A 16,764-nucleotide genomic window follows, 5' to 3' on the forward strand; every position below is an offset into this window, starting at 1 on the left:
TTAACGTTTATTTTAAAGAGATTTTTAAGTATTTTAATTATTTATTTGCATTCAAAATTAAAGGTTTCAATGTCATTTGTGGTTTTATTGGATTTGCTTTTGGATTTTTTATTGTTTATTGTCTAAATTTAGTATTTAATCTGCATCTGATGCTACTACCATCGTCGACCAGTATTCAAATTTAAACAAACGAAAATATATATTTAATCATTTGAATGATGTACTAATCACTCTACTTTCGTTTACAGATACTTCGTTTCAACAGTTCTACAATTCCAAATCTATCGTAGTATGTGTCTTGCTTCTGGTCAATACAATCCCAACGATCCACGAAAACCTTTACATAAATGTGATATTTATCGTCAACCAGCAGCTGGAAACTTATTAAAGTAAATAATCACATTAACAATATTTTAGTTTTATTTAATAATCTATCTAAATCTATTCATCATTCAAAGGCAAATGATGGCTAAGGGTGCTTCACAGCCATGGCAAGAAGTTCTGGAGGAAACTATTGGTACAAGTCGTTTAGATGGCGGAGCTTTGCGAGAATACTTTTCACCATTAGAGGAGTGGCTGCGTTTGGAAAATCTGCGTACACAAGACTATGTTGGCTGGAACTATGATGGCGACTACTGTAAACGCAGCATTGAGACCGCAAATTTACAAGTTTTCGGCGGTTTTTATAATTCTGTACCAAAAATTCATAATTCACCAATAATTATTTTTGTTTGTCTTATATTTATTCTAATAGCACATTTTTATAATTAAATTCGCTAAATACATCATTGATTCATTTTAGTTTCAATAACTTTAATTGATTTATTGAAGATATTTATAAAATATACCAATAATATTATATGGGTTTCAAAGCAATAGATATTTAACTTAACTAAAAATTAAAAAAAAAAAGTATTGTCACTTAAAACTTAAGTTATTTAATAATAATTATAATTAACATAATTAATAAAATTTCTTACATTAAAAAAATGTTTAAAATAATTTCATATAATTGATATTTGAGTTCTTATTTAAGATTAATAAAACTTTTATGAATATCAATTCTGAAAAAAGTACAAAAACCTAAGATTTGAAAATCATATGTTACTTAAGAGATACCGCCAAAGGTTTTTATAAATTGGTACCACTGTACGCTGTTCTCATACGATACATAAACGCGACCTTTCACTCTTGGTATTTACATCTAGAAATGAAGTGCTCTACTTTATTTCTAACAGAAATGTTGTCTTAATGTATAGAAAATAATTGAAATTTTTTCTTTATATTCCAATTCCAATAAGCGACACAACACTGTAATGCATAAGTTCTACTATATCACTTGGTATAGCTTTCTTAAAATATTTAGTTTCATACATTTGTTTTTTAAACAAGCTATTGAGGTACTCTTCCATATTGGATTGAAATTTAAATAATGTAGCCATTTCGATATACATTTTTTAATATTAAGTATAATAAAAGGAAATCCATTATTTTCCCAATAGATTGTTTTAGTTATCTGTATCCCGCTTTGTATAAGTTCGATCGGATTATGCTATATGGTATGAGAATGATGAGATATCATACTCAAAAAATTTTTAGTTTGTAACTGGTGATGCAAAGTGGATTAGGATCACTATAAACTCAAAACTCATAACTCGGAACTGTGCTGTTAACAATTGAACCGTCTGAAGAAAGTAATCGCTCAGAAACGGTCAGCTTTTGGGATTATGGAGTGTTATTGTGTTCCACAGGACAAAGTCAGGCCACGCACATCAATAGAGAAGTTCTTATCCATCCACCTTATAGTCCAGACCTGACACCAAGTAACTACCATCTTTTCCTATCCATGGCGAACAATGGACTATTTTTCTAGTGAAAAATTCGTTTCAAAAGACTCTTGTAAAAATCCATTGTCTATGAAAGAGAAATAATGGAATTACCTTAAGAATGGCAATAAGTAATCGAAAAATTGGTTCATATTTGACATGAATGGAATCATTCTAACTATGGTAAATAAATCTTCAATTTCATGCAAAAATAATGGATTTCTTTTTTCTATACCTATTATTATTGTAAGTATTTATAAGTATTTAGACATAGACGACGTTAGTACACTACGCACTCTTAATTTTTAGGAAACGAGTAAATTTCCATAAATTTACGTATCAATTTTGTGTTTTTCTAAGATACAGCCAAATTGGTGCCACTGAATTTCAGCACCACGGACAGAAGTTAGAGTCCTCTTAGATACAGAGCAACTTATAAATCAGTTATTATACTTATTTTTTACTAAATTATTATTAAATCAGTTATTATATCTATTTTTTATTAATACAATTTCTGACATATATTCAAAATTATATATACATATGTATGAGCCAGGCTTTGAAAAGACTTTTCAAGGTACCATGGTACATTAGGACGAATGACATCCTCAGGGACCTCAAGATTGCTCCGATTAAAAAATACATAAAGGATAGAACCTTGAAATTATTTATGAAAACTGACAGACTTACAAACACCGCGTTATCGAATCTCAGAATGGTTACAGGCTCCTCGGTGAGGTCTGCAGATATGAGGTCAGTTATTATGTAGTCTGATGAAGTGATAAACAATAATCCAGTATAGGCGTAAAGAGGGATTTTGAAGATACCTCAAATTAAGAAAGAGTAAAAGTGCTCAAGTGCACTGGCTGAAATAGATTCAACATAATATATATAATATATAGATACATATTTTAAAGCTTATTAACACTTATTTAGTAAGTGCAAATTTATTTAATAAAATTTATTTAATTTATATCTGAATAGTTTCTTTTAAACCTTTACACACTAACATGAAAACATGGTACGAAGACGTATATGGGCACCAAAATGAAGAACACTTAATCCATTTATCTTATCATGCTAATGTAGTATGCGTTACAAACACCTTGATAAGCTTTATATACCTGCAAGAAACCATAGTGTGAAGAGTATTATAATATTATTAATAACTTACTTTGGCTAATAATGGTTTTATTTAAAAAAAATGAATATTTTTTTTTACGAAACTTAAGGCAAACTGAATTACTCCTAATGAAGTTGCACGAACTGTTGCATGCAACCTAGTGCCTCAGTGCCCGAAGTTTTTGAAAAAATGTGATTGAGTTTAGCATGAACGGGTATCTTTGCAACATTAGAAAAGTCACTGTGATAATGCCTATGGGGCACACAACCTCTGAGCTAACAATTTGAATAAACACATTGAAGGGTTATTGACCTCTGAAACTAGCTGAAGTAATGAATTACGTTAGCACTTAGTTGTGTCCTTTTGCATAATAATTTTTGATTGAAGTTGTTTTAACTTTTTAGTTTGCTTTTATCGCTACCAATGCCTTTCAGTAGTTGCGGATTTTGTACTCCAAGATTTATTGATTGCAATTCAATCTGCAGCTTGCTTGGGTTATCGTCTTGAAGGCTTCGACAGACCAAAAAATATGATTAAGAAAATCGTGAATCCAAAATTGGAAACGTGCATGATTTGTGACTTTTATGAGTTGAATCATAATGAGGCCTAAATGTGAGAAGTAAAACTTTTGGTCACAATAATATCTTAAGTTATTCAATCTACTATTTGTACAATAATTGCATTCTATTAATACTAATTTGTGTTCGTAATTATTCTTAGCCTTTTGTTCAATGTTCACTTTGTTTTATGGTTTTCTAATTAACTTTAACGTTTTATTCTGGTCTTAATCTATTCTTAATTCAGGGTCATAAGAAATACTCATAGTTGTAAGAATAAATATACATTATATTTTGCATCTCAAAGTACAAATACTTTATTATATTTATTGATTAATTATTATAGACTTTAATTAAATCTAGAGTTCACAAAACACATTTATTGGAAAAATAAATAGATATTTCTTTTATGTGGATTATATACATATAATGTATATGTTTATATTCATATGTTTTATGATTCAAGTGGTATTCATTGATAAGTATCTTAAAAACTGCGTGTAAATTGAATCACACTTAAACCTTATTAAATGAAACAGAACACAGAAAATTGTAATATATATATTCTTTATATATTTCTATGTATATTTCTATACATGATTCCACACATAGAGTCAAACTTCCTTAACTTGAATGTTCTATAACTCAAACTAAATATAGTGCAACAGGGTTTAGAGAGCACGTTACATACAACTCTTTAACTCGAAATCTTCATAGGTCAAGCTTTTTCTTTGCAAAATGTTACTTCTAGTTATGGAAGTTCGACTGTATATGGAAGTTTGACATTTATATGGGAGACCCAAGTTAGTCTTTGACAAGAAATTACAGTCAAACCTCTCTTTAACTAGGTCGTTGGTGCCTACAAAAATCTTTGTTATGAAGAGGTCTTCGTTATAAAAAGGTTAAACAACTTTTTTTTTTGGTTCGCCTTTTTTTTGCATTTTATTACAAATTATATACGTACTTATTTTAAAAATATATTTCATTCCTATTTATTAATAGGACTTAATTAGCTTCTCACAAGTATTCTATTAAAGAAATATTTAAAAACGTGTGATTTAGTTTAATTTTTAGCATTTAAAAACACATACTGAAACAATCAAGTATTGTGAAATCATTCTTCCAAGTACAAAATCTTCTCTATAAAAATTAACGCATAGTTTTTAATTAACTTTCCCTTTTACAAATCAAACAGTGTTGTAAATTAAAAAATTTAAAAAATTTTTACTATACATTTTTTGAAAGCATATAGCATGAGTATATGATTTTTAAAACAATTTTTAATTTAAGCACATACGCATATGTAATTTTTCATAATAAAAAATTACAATTCTCATTTGGTATACTACATAGTTTTTGTTTATAACCGCCTTAACTTTAACTACATAGAGAACATATGAATTTAATATAATTTCTGAAATTTTTTTATAGATTTGAATTTTACGCCGAAAAGTGGTATGCAATTGATTTTAAATTGCGTTTTTTTTTTTTTTCCTAAACAAATATGCATGTGGGCTGAGTTAAGATAGTTTAAAAATCTTAACTTTATAATACTTCAAAGGACACAACATAAGTGTATGGTATTTAATGTAATATACAATACTTAAACACATTTGTACATGTGATTTTTCGTAATAAAATATTATAATTCTCATTTGGTATAATACTTAGTTTCTGTATAAGTGGCTTAACATTTAATGTAATATGTGAATATATGAATTTAATATAATATGTCAAACTTTTGAATTTTGAACTTTATTTCGAATTGTCTGCGCTGTCTTAAAAGTAATCTACAATGTGTGTTATTCATGATATGAACACTAAAAATGGATTTCTGTAATTCCTTGTTTCTTATATGAAAACTATTTTTTTAAAATATGTTATATATTAAGTTTTAATTGTTTCTTCGGAATATATCTATATACATACATAGTTTTTATTGCACCAACTGAATTCAGTAATATGGTGCTGAGTTCGAGACATTTTAGTGATTAGAGTAAAAATATAATGAAATTTAATACTATTGAATTTATAATTAATCCCTGAAAATAAAAGATATTACTTATTTAATCCGTTCTAACATCTTGCATTATAAACTGAATTAATTCATTGCAGGAATTCTAATCACTAAATGGTTTTGTTGCAAAAAGTGCAATTGCTTCAAGTAAATAGAAATTTCAGTATATAGTAAACATTTTCCATATACTTCTTGAGGTTTAAGTATTTTTAATCCGGTTACTTTAAATCCTTATATCTGTGATATTAGTATGTTTTTATACACTCAAACCTTTGAAGCGAACTAGAAACAAAAAATATGTACATTAAATATAATTGTTGACTACAACAATAATTAACAGAAGTAAATTAAAATATCTATTCTTTTACCTAAAACTGTATTCAAATGTTTAATTGATCTAATCAATATTCTTGTATAATGAAATGCTTCATTCGTGATATCTTTAAGAAACTGACGCATGTATTTGAGTTACTCTTAAACTAAAATCGCTTGAAGTTCTGTTTGCTGCTAACCACATATATATAGAATGGATCAGAATTGTCGAAGGAAGAACTTCTTTTTGGTAGTATTTCACATAATACATACAAGTAAACACTAACTACATTAACGATTTTCTACTTTTTTGTTAGGATATAACTCACCCATGATATAACTGCACACCTGGTACACTTCAAATCTTGCTTATTTGCTTACATAAATAAAGCACAAATTATATCATTTTATTCCGTATTTCTTGCTAACATATAGTACAACTCTTCTAGAACCCTATTTTCACCCTACTTCATTTACCCGCAAAAATTATCGAAATTATTTACTTTTATTCTGTGATTTCTGGCTTAAATGAATTTAGCTCGCTAATATCTTTTCATATATCTTTCAAATGAGGCGGTTTTGATATTTAAAGTCTCACACGACGGCTTCAAACTCGAAGAAATCCAATAACCATTTATATCAAATTGAATTTTTTTTTTTGGAAGTCTTTGGACAAAGTTGTCTTTTAGTAGATAATCATTCCATATAATGACACTCATATCTGATCGCAAGTACCATATTTTTATTTGGAAATATTTAGTATTTGATATTTAATCAAAGCCAAACATATCAGTAAAAAAAAACGTACAGTATTATAATGTTGTTTTATATCTCAAGACTATAAGACTCTCTTATGTCTGAATAAATTTGTTAATAAAACAACTGATAGCATTTAAATTAAAGAACATCCAAGACGACTTATCCATTGCCAATTCAGGCTGAAATATAAACTGAGTGGTGCTAATTATATACTGCTACTTATAGTTATATTACTGCAAAAATCAAGAAATTCTGATTCTGTAGTACACCAAATGAAACTTCGATTTATTTTATAGATCACGCTCTATATGAATATGGGTTACGCTATATGTTATATTCAATGTTGTACTACATTAAAGAAGTCCATGTGGTACTAAAAAAACTGTTGAATGACTTTATTGTTTCCAAAAATCGAGCTGTTGAGAAATCAACTGGATCATGTGCATATCACCAATAGAGATTCTTTTGTAGATAGATTAGAATGTTATTAGTAAAAGCAGTTAAAACAATATGTCATTGTTAAAATCAAACTTTTGGTGTGCATTTGGTGAGAGAAAATTTTAAATACCTGCAGAATGAAAGCACTCGAATGAAGTTTTTCTTAACGGAAGTATTTAATGAATTCTTAACGAAAACCATAGCTTTAAAATGCTGCTTTTAGAATAGTTTCCTAACTTCTTGTGGAATGATTTGATCCACTAGCCATCAATTTCATATTCATTTATGCCATCAAATTGCATATCCTTAATCCGTATTACGAGATATTTCTAAGCTTTGCGTTATAATAATCCTAAACTAATTTGAAGTAAGGCTTTAACAGATTAACACTAATTCATGCTTGAAACGTGAATTTAAATATATGCTTATATATATATTTAATATATATATATAAGTATATGTTCATAGAACATAGAAAACTATTGTAACTATTATATGTAAGAACTGATGAATAGCGTTTACCACCACAGTCTTCTGATATGTCGGGTGTTCTTTTAGCTGTATGAGAACTATCGATAACTATGGCTTGACAGCTGAGAATGTCGAACTGTGTTGACATTTCTGTTCCGTAAAGTTTAGCAATTCATCATGAATCCGTTAATGCTAAAACAACGCTTCTAAATTGTCAAAATTTACTTTGAAAAAAAATGTAATCTGTTCGCGAAGTTCATATCGAAGAATTTTCTTTATTGAAGAAGCTTATTACTGATTAAATGTCCATGTCAATAAACAAAATTGCCGTATATGGAGCGAAGATGATTTTCAAACCGTTAATCGATTACGAAACAACAACTATGCAAATTGTAAAAACGTTTCCAAGTCGTTTTGTTTGATAGACACTAAAAAAACACTAAACATACACAACCTTCATGAAAAGACCATTAAAAAGGTCACTAATTTCATGAAAAGTTAATTAAAAAGATCACTACCTTCGGAAAAAGTTCATTAGAAAATTCACTTCCTTTGTGAAAAGTTCATTAAAGTTCATTTGAGAAGAGATCATTAAAAGATCACTACCATCGTGAAATGATCATCAGAAAGATCACTTCTTCGTGAAAAGATCATTTAAAAGATCACTACCTTCGTGAAAAGATCATCAGAAAGATAACTATTTCGTGAAAAGATCACTACTTCGTGAAATGATCATTACAACGATCACTGTTTCTTGAAAAGATTATTAAAAAGATCACTGCCTTCGGGAAAGGAACACAACACGCACATTACAAATTTTACACCAGATGTCGGAAACAGTACACTAAAATTTTGAACCTAAAATTTCATGAACACAACTCTAAAAATTTTTTGATTTGTTTTTGGGACATGGGCAGTGTACTACGATACTTTACTGATTTTAAAATTCATATGTAGCTAAAAGAAACAGCCGATAGTTCCTATACAGAATGGTTTACAAGGGTACATAATTATAAATATTCAATCGTTTCAATAAAGAGAGTACTGATGAGGTAATAATGTCTTTCGTTCGGGGAACTATGTTAGTGTCTGTAAGCAGATAATTTTGTGAGAATTTTGATTGTAACAGAATAGTTAGAAAAGAAGCAGTTTGTAAAGTACTGTCCGTCAAAATATGATATGATGATATTTTTGAATGTAAGTATGCAAGCTTGAAATTTTGTATTTATTCAAAAAAGTTTATATATAAGTAGACTTTGGTATTAATTAAAATGAATTATTCAATCTTAATATAATTGATAGTATTCCAATCTTTTCTTGGCTTCTAGTTCCAGTTTTGGGGGCATAGCTTTTAGGTACAACAATGTACTTAACTTCTTGTCTCTGTCAAATGTGTGACAAACTGAATTGAAGCGTGCTTTAATATCTCCATTTTCATTTATGGTATTTATGAACATAATATGTACTGTACTTGTGAGGTAGTGAATACAATCTCTTTTAAAATTTGTGACTTTAACATGGCATTTTGGGTTTTTACTTTTTGCTGCAATTGTCAACTATGCTGAAGTACATTGTCTGCTCCAAAACACGATTTTAATGTATCAAATGTTCAAGTTAAGAAAACTGTGACTTAATTCATGAAGTCAGCAAACATGAATATTAGTAAATACACCGAAAATACTACAAAAACAAAACATAACACAAAAATGAAAATAAAAATAAAAATAAAAGACTATTAATATCGAAACTACTGAAAATACTGAAACTAGTGGAAAATATAAAAACCATTATGGAAATATTTTATAAGAAATCGGAGGCAAGGTCGATTGCTCATATGTGGTGTACAAGTTTGTTGCTTAATCTTTTCTGTTAGCGACTTCTGATAAGGAAAACATTAACTTACAATTTATTATTTTTTTTTTTTTAATATATTTCTTATACTTTTTTTTTGTAAATTCTTATATTACTTTATATAACGAAGTTTGCTTTCAAAATTGTTGTAAAGCAATTTATTACAATGCTAATCGACTTTCGGTTTTCACTTAATAATAATATATTTGCTTTTCATTTATTCTATGCATATAATTAGTTAATAAGAACAATTAACTAAACACAAAGGTAATTATATTTATATAAAAAGAAAAAAAAACGAAACGTTTAGCTATTAAGCATATACCCAGACAATTATTACAGCAAATAGCAGGTTATCGATAATTAATTGAAATAATAACTTATATATTTTTATTTCATATTAATATGTAAGACCTTTAAGTTAGTTTATTGCCCTTAATTTAGTTTCAACTAGTTCAAATATATTATTCAAGCAACTCTTACAACTTCATCATATGAAAATTTTGTCAAAAAAGCCTCAGACTAAAAATTTGAATGACTCTTAATCTATATTTAGAATAATTTCAATATAATTAGAATACGAACTTACGTAAATATCATAAATATTATGAAAATATTATAAAATGAAAATATCACAATGACATGCAAAAATATAGCATGATCTTATGGATACCTCTTAGTAGCCAACAGACTTTTGGTTTTTAAACGAAATGAAGCGTAAAGCTAATTTGCATACTAAACAGAATTTTAAATGAAGTAATTTACAAATAGATTATAATACAAAGTCATCACATCACAATTGACTTTTTTAATACGATATTTATTACAACGTTTAGTTAATTCATTTAGGTTCATAGACACGAGAATGCTTTCTTATTACTTTTCGGTTCAAAAGACAGAAAAAGAATAAAATAATAGCTGTATAAAAAAGACACAACAAACCTAATGAAGAAGGTCAGTTATTCCAGAATGACTTATCTGGAAACTGATCTATTACCATAGAAAAAAAATATAATAATAGGTTTATATAAAGGATACAATAAACCCAATGAATAAGGTCAGTTATTCTAGAATGACTTAACTGGAAACTGATCTATTACTAAAGAAAAAGAATAAAATAATAGCTGTATAAAAAAGACACAACAAACCTAATGAAGAAGGTCAGTTATTCCAGAATGACTTATCTGGAAACTGATCTATTACCATAGAAAAAAAATATAACAATAGGTTTATATAAAGGATACAATAAACCCAATGAATAAGGTCAGTTATTCCAGAATGACTTTTCTGGAAAATGAACTATTACTAAAGAAAAAGAATAAAATAATAGCTGTATAAAAAAGACACAACATACCTAATGAGTAAGGTCAGTTATTCCAGAATGACTTAACTGGAAACTGATCTATTACTATTGTTATTTTACTTGCAGTCTCAAAAAATAATTATTTACGAATAATTAAATTCAAGAATTATTTCCAAGACCACTAATGATGGGCATTTGGCAATACTCGAAAAAGCTGTATGGTCAGCCAAAAATTCAATTAATTAAAATAATATAAAAAATAAAATTTTTGTTGTTGTAGTTCACTACTGTTCGAAAAAATCTCTTTGTTGTTATTTTATCATTATTAATGGAGGAAAAATGTCTGTATATTGAAAAGTGCTGCTGTGTAGCACTAAAATATATGAGAAAAAAAAACAACAGAAAATGGAAAAGCACTTCAGTACAGCACAAGAAAGTATGAAAAAAGTATATCAAATTTGAAGGAGTTGATTAATGCTGTTCGATGAAATGGTAACGAAAATTTTCTTATTAACTAAATTCCTAACTCCACACAAACGTAAACTTTAGTCGAAATTTATTAGGTTTTAAGCTGTCAATCCAATTTAATGTCCATACAGCTTTATTTAATAAATTCCATTCATTTAAAGTCCATACTTCATATAATGAAGTTGTAAGAGTTGCTTGAATAATATATTTGAACTAGTATAAAGTCCATATTTTGACGCCCCGTCTTTTTCATCCTCTACCTAGATGAAGTTATGCGTGCTTCAATGAATGGAAGACCAGAAATACGGTGGACATATCTTGAAGATTTTAAATACCTAAATGACGTATGCTTATCAAGTTATAAATTAACCGATTTGGAAACGAATCTCAACCAATTAGTGATCAATAGCAAAATCGTGGATTTGGAAATCAACGCGAAGACAATAAAAATTGTGAGCATTGGCTACTGCTCCACACAATGTCCGGTGCTTAAGTTGGGCAAAGAAAACTTAGAGAGCGTACAAAACTTTGTGTAACTGGGGAGTGTACTCACAGCTAGAAGTTGCGCAGATGAGAATGTAGCTATGAGCAAAGTCTACCTTCGGTTTGCTAAGGAATATATGAAAATCAATTCAGATATCCCGTAAAACGAAGCTCCGCTTCTTTGAAACAAATATAAAATCTATGCTCTTCTATGGAAAAGTTACAGCCGCATTGAGTCAAAAATACAGACCTTCATAAGCAAGTGCTTGCGCAGAATACTTGGTATAAGCTGGCCTGAAAGGAGACGAAATGAAGTATGGCTATGGTTTCATCGCTTAATATTCGTTTAATTGGCAAGTTTTTTTTATGTCACATTCATTGTTTAAATTCACATCTTCAATTGTAATATTCTCGGTGTAACATTCTCAGTGTTTTTTCACCAAAAATTTCTGTACTCAACAAAAAATAGACATTGAACAATGGATTTCTTCAGCGCATGCATACTGGCATAATTTTCAGTTCTAACCTAGCTCGTTCTAGTTATACTATTGCTTATTTAATTTTTTTTATATACTCCTTTGGACTTATTCTTGAAAATTTGTGTCACATTATAGCTTTACTCCAATTGTCCACAAATTCTAAATGATCTTAAAACCAACATCATTAAGTAAAGATATGTTCATGAAGTTATCCAAAAAATATGATTTTAGAATCATATTCCTAAAAGAATCTTGAAGAGGTTATTTTCATACAACTATTGTAAAATAAGAATATCATAAACTAATATTGAAATGTTAAAAAAATCAATATGAAAATTTTATATCGGGTTATATTTAATTTAAATTAAACCCATATAGCACTCATTTTTTGTACTTTTAACAAAACAATGTTTAAAATAAAATATATAAAGTAAACTGTTTATTATGGGGTTTATTGACCGATCACTGTAAATTGAATAATCAGCTATCGAAGTTAGGAATTCAATCCAACCCAGACTGCAAATACTGTAGAGAAGAGAGAGAAACTGCTTACCATGTGCTTGGGGAGTGCCCAGCACCGATGCACAAGCGGAAGAATCACTTGGGAGGGTATTTTATGAATCATAAAGATGCAAGACTAGAAAAGATAGGCTCTATACTGTCTTTTATTAAAGAAGTCGGACTTGGAAAAACACTCTAATCCCACTATGGTAAGTGGCACAATAGATCTTTTAGATCGCAGTGCAAGACCGCTTCTTTTTTTTAATAATAATAAGAAGTTAACTGTAAAATTAGAAGTTTTCAGTTTATGATTTAAATTATTAAAACCTCCAAACAAGTTAGATGTATGAGTAAAAACATTAAATGATAATTTAAATATTGACGCTAAGAGAAATAAAAAATGGTTTATTAGCAAAGATTATATATATGATAAATTTTTAATTAAAATTTTTTTTTTTCGATAATGCAATATAACTTTGCTATAAATTTAAACAAAGTCTCACATGCCAAAATATTTTTAGTTTTACTTTAAAACCATTTTGGAATAACCCTAAAAATGTTTTTTACTTTTTCGTAAATTTGTTCTAAAATTAACTGCTCTTTTAACTATAATTTAAATACAATTTTATGCAAATTTTAGTAAAAGTTCCTGTTCCTTTACTTTTTTGCTGAAATATCAAAAAATCTACTTAAGTGGTTCCCCGTTTAATATTCAAATTAAGCGGATTAACTGATCTCAAAAAAAAGTTATGTTATGGTTTATTGTCTTATTGTGTTTATTGTATGTCTAATACATATTATAGCTATATATATTTGTCGATAGTTTTCAGTTTTGATTTTTATTATATCATAAACTCAGCCAGTATTTCTTCTTCCCACATAAATTTTCAAAACATTTTATTAATTACTTTTTGTTTATTAGAAATATAGTTTATTTTATGAACCTTTTAGTGAAATTGTAGGAAACTATAAGTATTTGAGAATATTATTTTTGTTTGGTAAAGTTTAAGTTCAAAGAATTAATGACAAAACTGCATAAAAAAAGTTCACAAATAGTTCCTGATTATTTAAAAAATTATTCTGCATAAACATCTATAAAAATTCAAGTTTCGTTATTAAATAATTTTATTTATTTTAAACAAAATTCTTAGAAATTATTTTAAGTCTTTTTCCAATTCCACGCTTTATAGGTTTATTAACTACATGATTTTTTGGTATCTTTAGTTTATGAGAGACATTATAATAATTAATAGAGACATTATAATAGTAGAAAATTTGATTTCAGAAGATATAGATTATGTCTCTTAAAACAACAAAAAATTTTATTTGCTATCGCAAATCGCAATTTTAAAAACTTTCGCGTATAAAATTATTATACAGGGTTATCCAGTTTGTAGTTCTGAAAGTTACAATAATAACACACATAATTAGAGTTACAATCTTATTTCAATATTTATATAATAATATTTAATATTAATAGATTTTGAATTTGTTTCTTGACCTGGTTATTTTAATGATGTGTTCCATATCTTTCTATCCGCCTATAGGTTACTTTTTGTTAAAATTAAAATTAAACCTTTGTTTAATATTTTTTAATATATTCCATATTTCGACTCTCTTTAAGAGTCATCATCAAGATCAGGATCTACAAAGAAAATTACAACAATTTTTATATTTTAGAAGAGAGCTTCAAATAGAGTCGAAATACAAAAGAAATATTAAACAAACATTTATTTTAATTTATTATAATAACCTATAGCCGGATAGGAAATATATAAAAAACACTATTATTAATATCTTTTTTAATATATTGTATATATTTTTTATTTAATACTTAATATTTAATAATTAACTAAGTTATATTAAATATTATTATACAATATATAATATAATATAATATTTAATATACACTACTGTGATTATTCTTACCATTAAATGCAAAATAGAAAATTGTTCAAATGTACTTCATCGGACATTGCACAATACTGGACTTTTCAGAAATAATTTTAATTAAATATCAGCTAATGCATAACTTAACGAATATTCTTTCTCAAAGTGTCGAAATCTTGAGATCAGATGGCTAATTTACATAATCGAAACGTCAAATTAAACGTCCTTAAAGTTTCTGATCAAACAAAAAAAAACTGGAAATATTGTGTGGCTTGTATTTTCTGAGGACATCTTACTGATACTATATATATCTTCTCTCTCTTTTTTTCTTTAATTTCAATTGGGGCATAGGACCTTAATAAAATATATTCATCTCATACCATTGTGAGCTAATTTCTTTTAAAAGTGTTCGCCTTCAGCTCTGCTTTGGACAACGTCCTTGAGGGTTCCAGTCGTGGACTTGACGGCAGACCTCCAAGTGATTCTTATGTAATGTGTAGTCAATTCATTTCCATTTGCGGCGCTTAAGCAAAGTTATTACAGGATAAATGTTGCATCTTTCGTAAAATTTTTGACTAATTGTAATGTCGGGTCACAATATTCTAAGTGTGCGGCGTAGTCTACGGTTGATAAAGCTTTGCAACTTGCAAGTTAGAATGTCGAGTCACCATATTCTAAGTATGCGTCGCAGAGAAACACAAATAGAACATTTGATTTGAATATGCGCAACTTAATTTTGATAGATAAAGTGGATAAGTGCCATATATTCCATAGCTGTGTGAAAGCAGCTCTAGCTTACCCAATCCTTGCCACAATGTCTATTTTTTTGCGCTATTTGATGCTGAAATCACTCTGTCTAGGTTTGCATGAAAGAGTCGACGTTTTCGATGCGATCTGTATTAAGTTGGTATTTACTTTGATTTGCATGTCTTGTTTTTATAGATTTTGTCTTTTCATGGTTTATGGATAGACCCAAACGTGCAGAGTTTAATAAATGTTTTTCCAGCTTGGATTGCATATCTGTATATTTAATCGATAGAAGCCATATATCGTCTGCTTAGTTGATATCTTTAAGTTGTTCAGTGAAGTTCCCAGAAATGCAATAATTTTTTTTTTCTACATCGATATATTAATTTTTTCAAACACAAAAAAAATTACTAACTATATGACTATTGCGTCATATAATTCTCTATCATTTCAAAATAATTATAAATCTGCCATACCTCCAGACCAAATTCCAGACCATACAGTGACTTCTTAACATACAAGTTAAAAGGTCTTTCATTAGTTACTTGTGGGCTTTCACTGATTTGAATGTGATAATTTTGTTTTTTGATATACACACCAAACAAAAATTGACGATTATTACCAAAGAAAATAAAGCGTCGTACATATGGTGTTGTTTTAACACCCAATCAGGGTACGTTCTTCTTTCTATTGACTTCGCATATCTTAGACGAAGGATATGAAACCTTGAATGACAGTTCTGTTTGCAATATGTTACTGAAACAGTAATACCAAATCAATTCCATGAAATGGATAACCCTGTATAAAACAATATAACGTTAGTATAAAGTTGGGTGCGAAAGAAAAATGTTTAAGTTCTCTTTGACTAAAAAAAAAAACAAAATTACTTTTCGAATAACCCAGTAATTTCCATGATAACAAATGTCCGCTTTGCTGCTTAACAAATACTTTTAACAATTTTATATATTCTCAATATTTATTGGGTGATGAATGTAATGCATGTAATAGATTAGCTTTGATTATATGTTAATTATTGGATACATAGCTCTAGATTAGAATTAATATAAAAACTTTTCTTCTGTGACTAATTGCTGAACTTTTTAGTCGGTTTGGTCTTCGCTACTTTGCATACTTAAGTGACTTAAACTGTGGTACTCAAAATTTTGTCAAACCAGTTTCAGTCAATATGTCGAACCGTGGCTTGCTCATATTTTTCACGTAATAACATATTATATGAATATTAGTAATATTAAAATAATTGTTAAGTATCAACTGTAAATGTCAATTATAGATATAATTAATCGATCATAGAAGTAATTGTTTGAGCAAACCGCTTATCAACCGATTACTTTTGATGTTTCTTTCCATCACAAGCTCGTTTCGAGCTTGCATTAATCGCAGTTGCCTATGCGTACTGCTCTCGCTGTTGCTGTGGCTTTAATGGCTCAACTAAGGCGTGTGAAGTATTCGTTATGCATACCGAGAAACAAGGTGACCACGACTGATGGCCGGCTAAGTGGGCACGTAGTTCGGTTTAAC

At 28.3% G+C, this 16,764-nt stretch overlaps 1 protein-coding gene across 1 annotated transcript; it reads left to right on the forward strand.

Moving 5' to 3' along the window:
* The first annotated feature begins 251 nt into the window (after positions 1 to 251).
* LOC119662200 (angiotensin-converting enzyme-related protein-like) lies at positions 252 to 867 on the forward strand. The gene is made up of 2 exons (XM_038071776.1): positions 252 to 389; positions 459 to 867. Exons 1-2 carry the CDS (start codon positions 292 to 294, stop codon positions 769 to 771), a joined length of 411 nt encoding a protein of 136 aa, XP_037927704.1. The 5' UTR covers positions 252 to 291; the 3' UTR covers positions 772 to 867.
* Positions 868 to 16,764: the final 15,897 nt, after the last annotated feature.

This window comes from Teleopsis dalmanni, chromosome X (assembly GCF_002237135.1).
Source record: "Teleopsis dalmanni isolate 2A chromosome X, ASM223713v2, whole genome shotgun sequence".
NCBI lineage: Eukaryota > Metazoa > Arthropoda > Insecta > Diptera > Diopsidae > Teleopsis > Teleopsis dalmanni.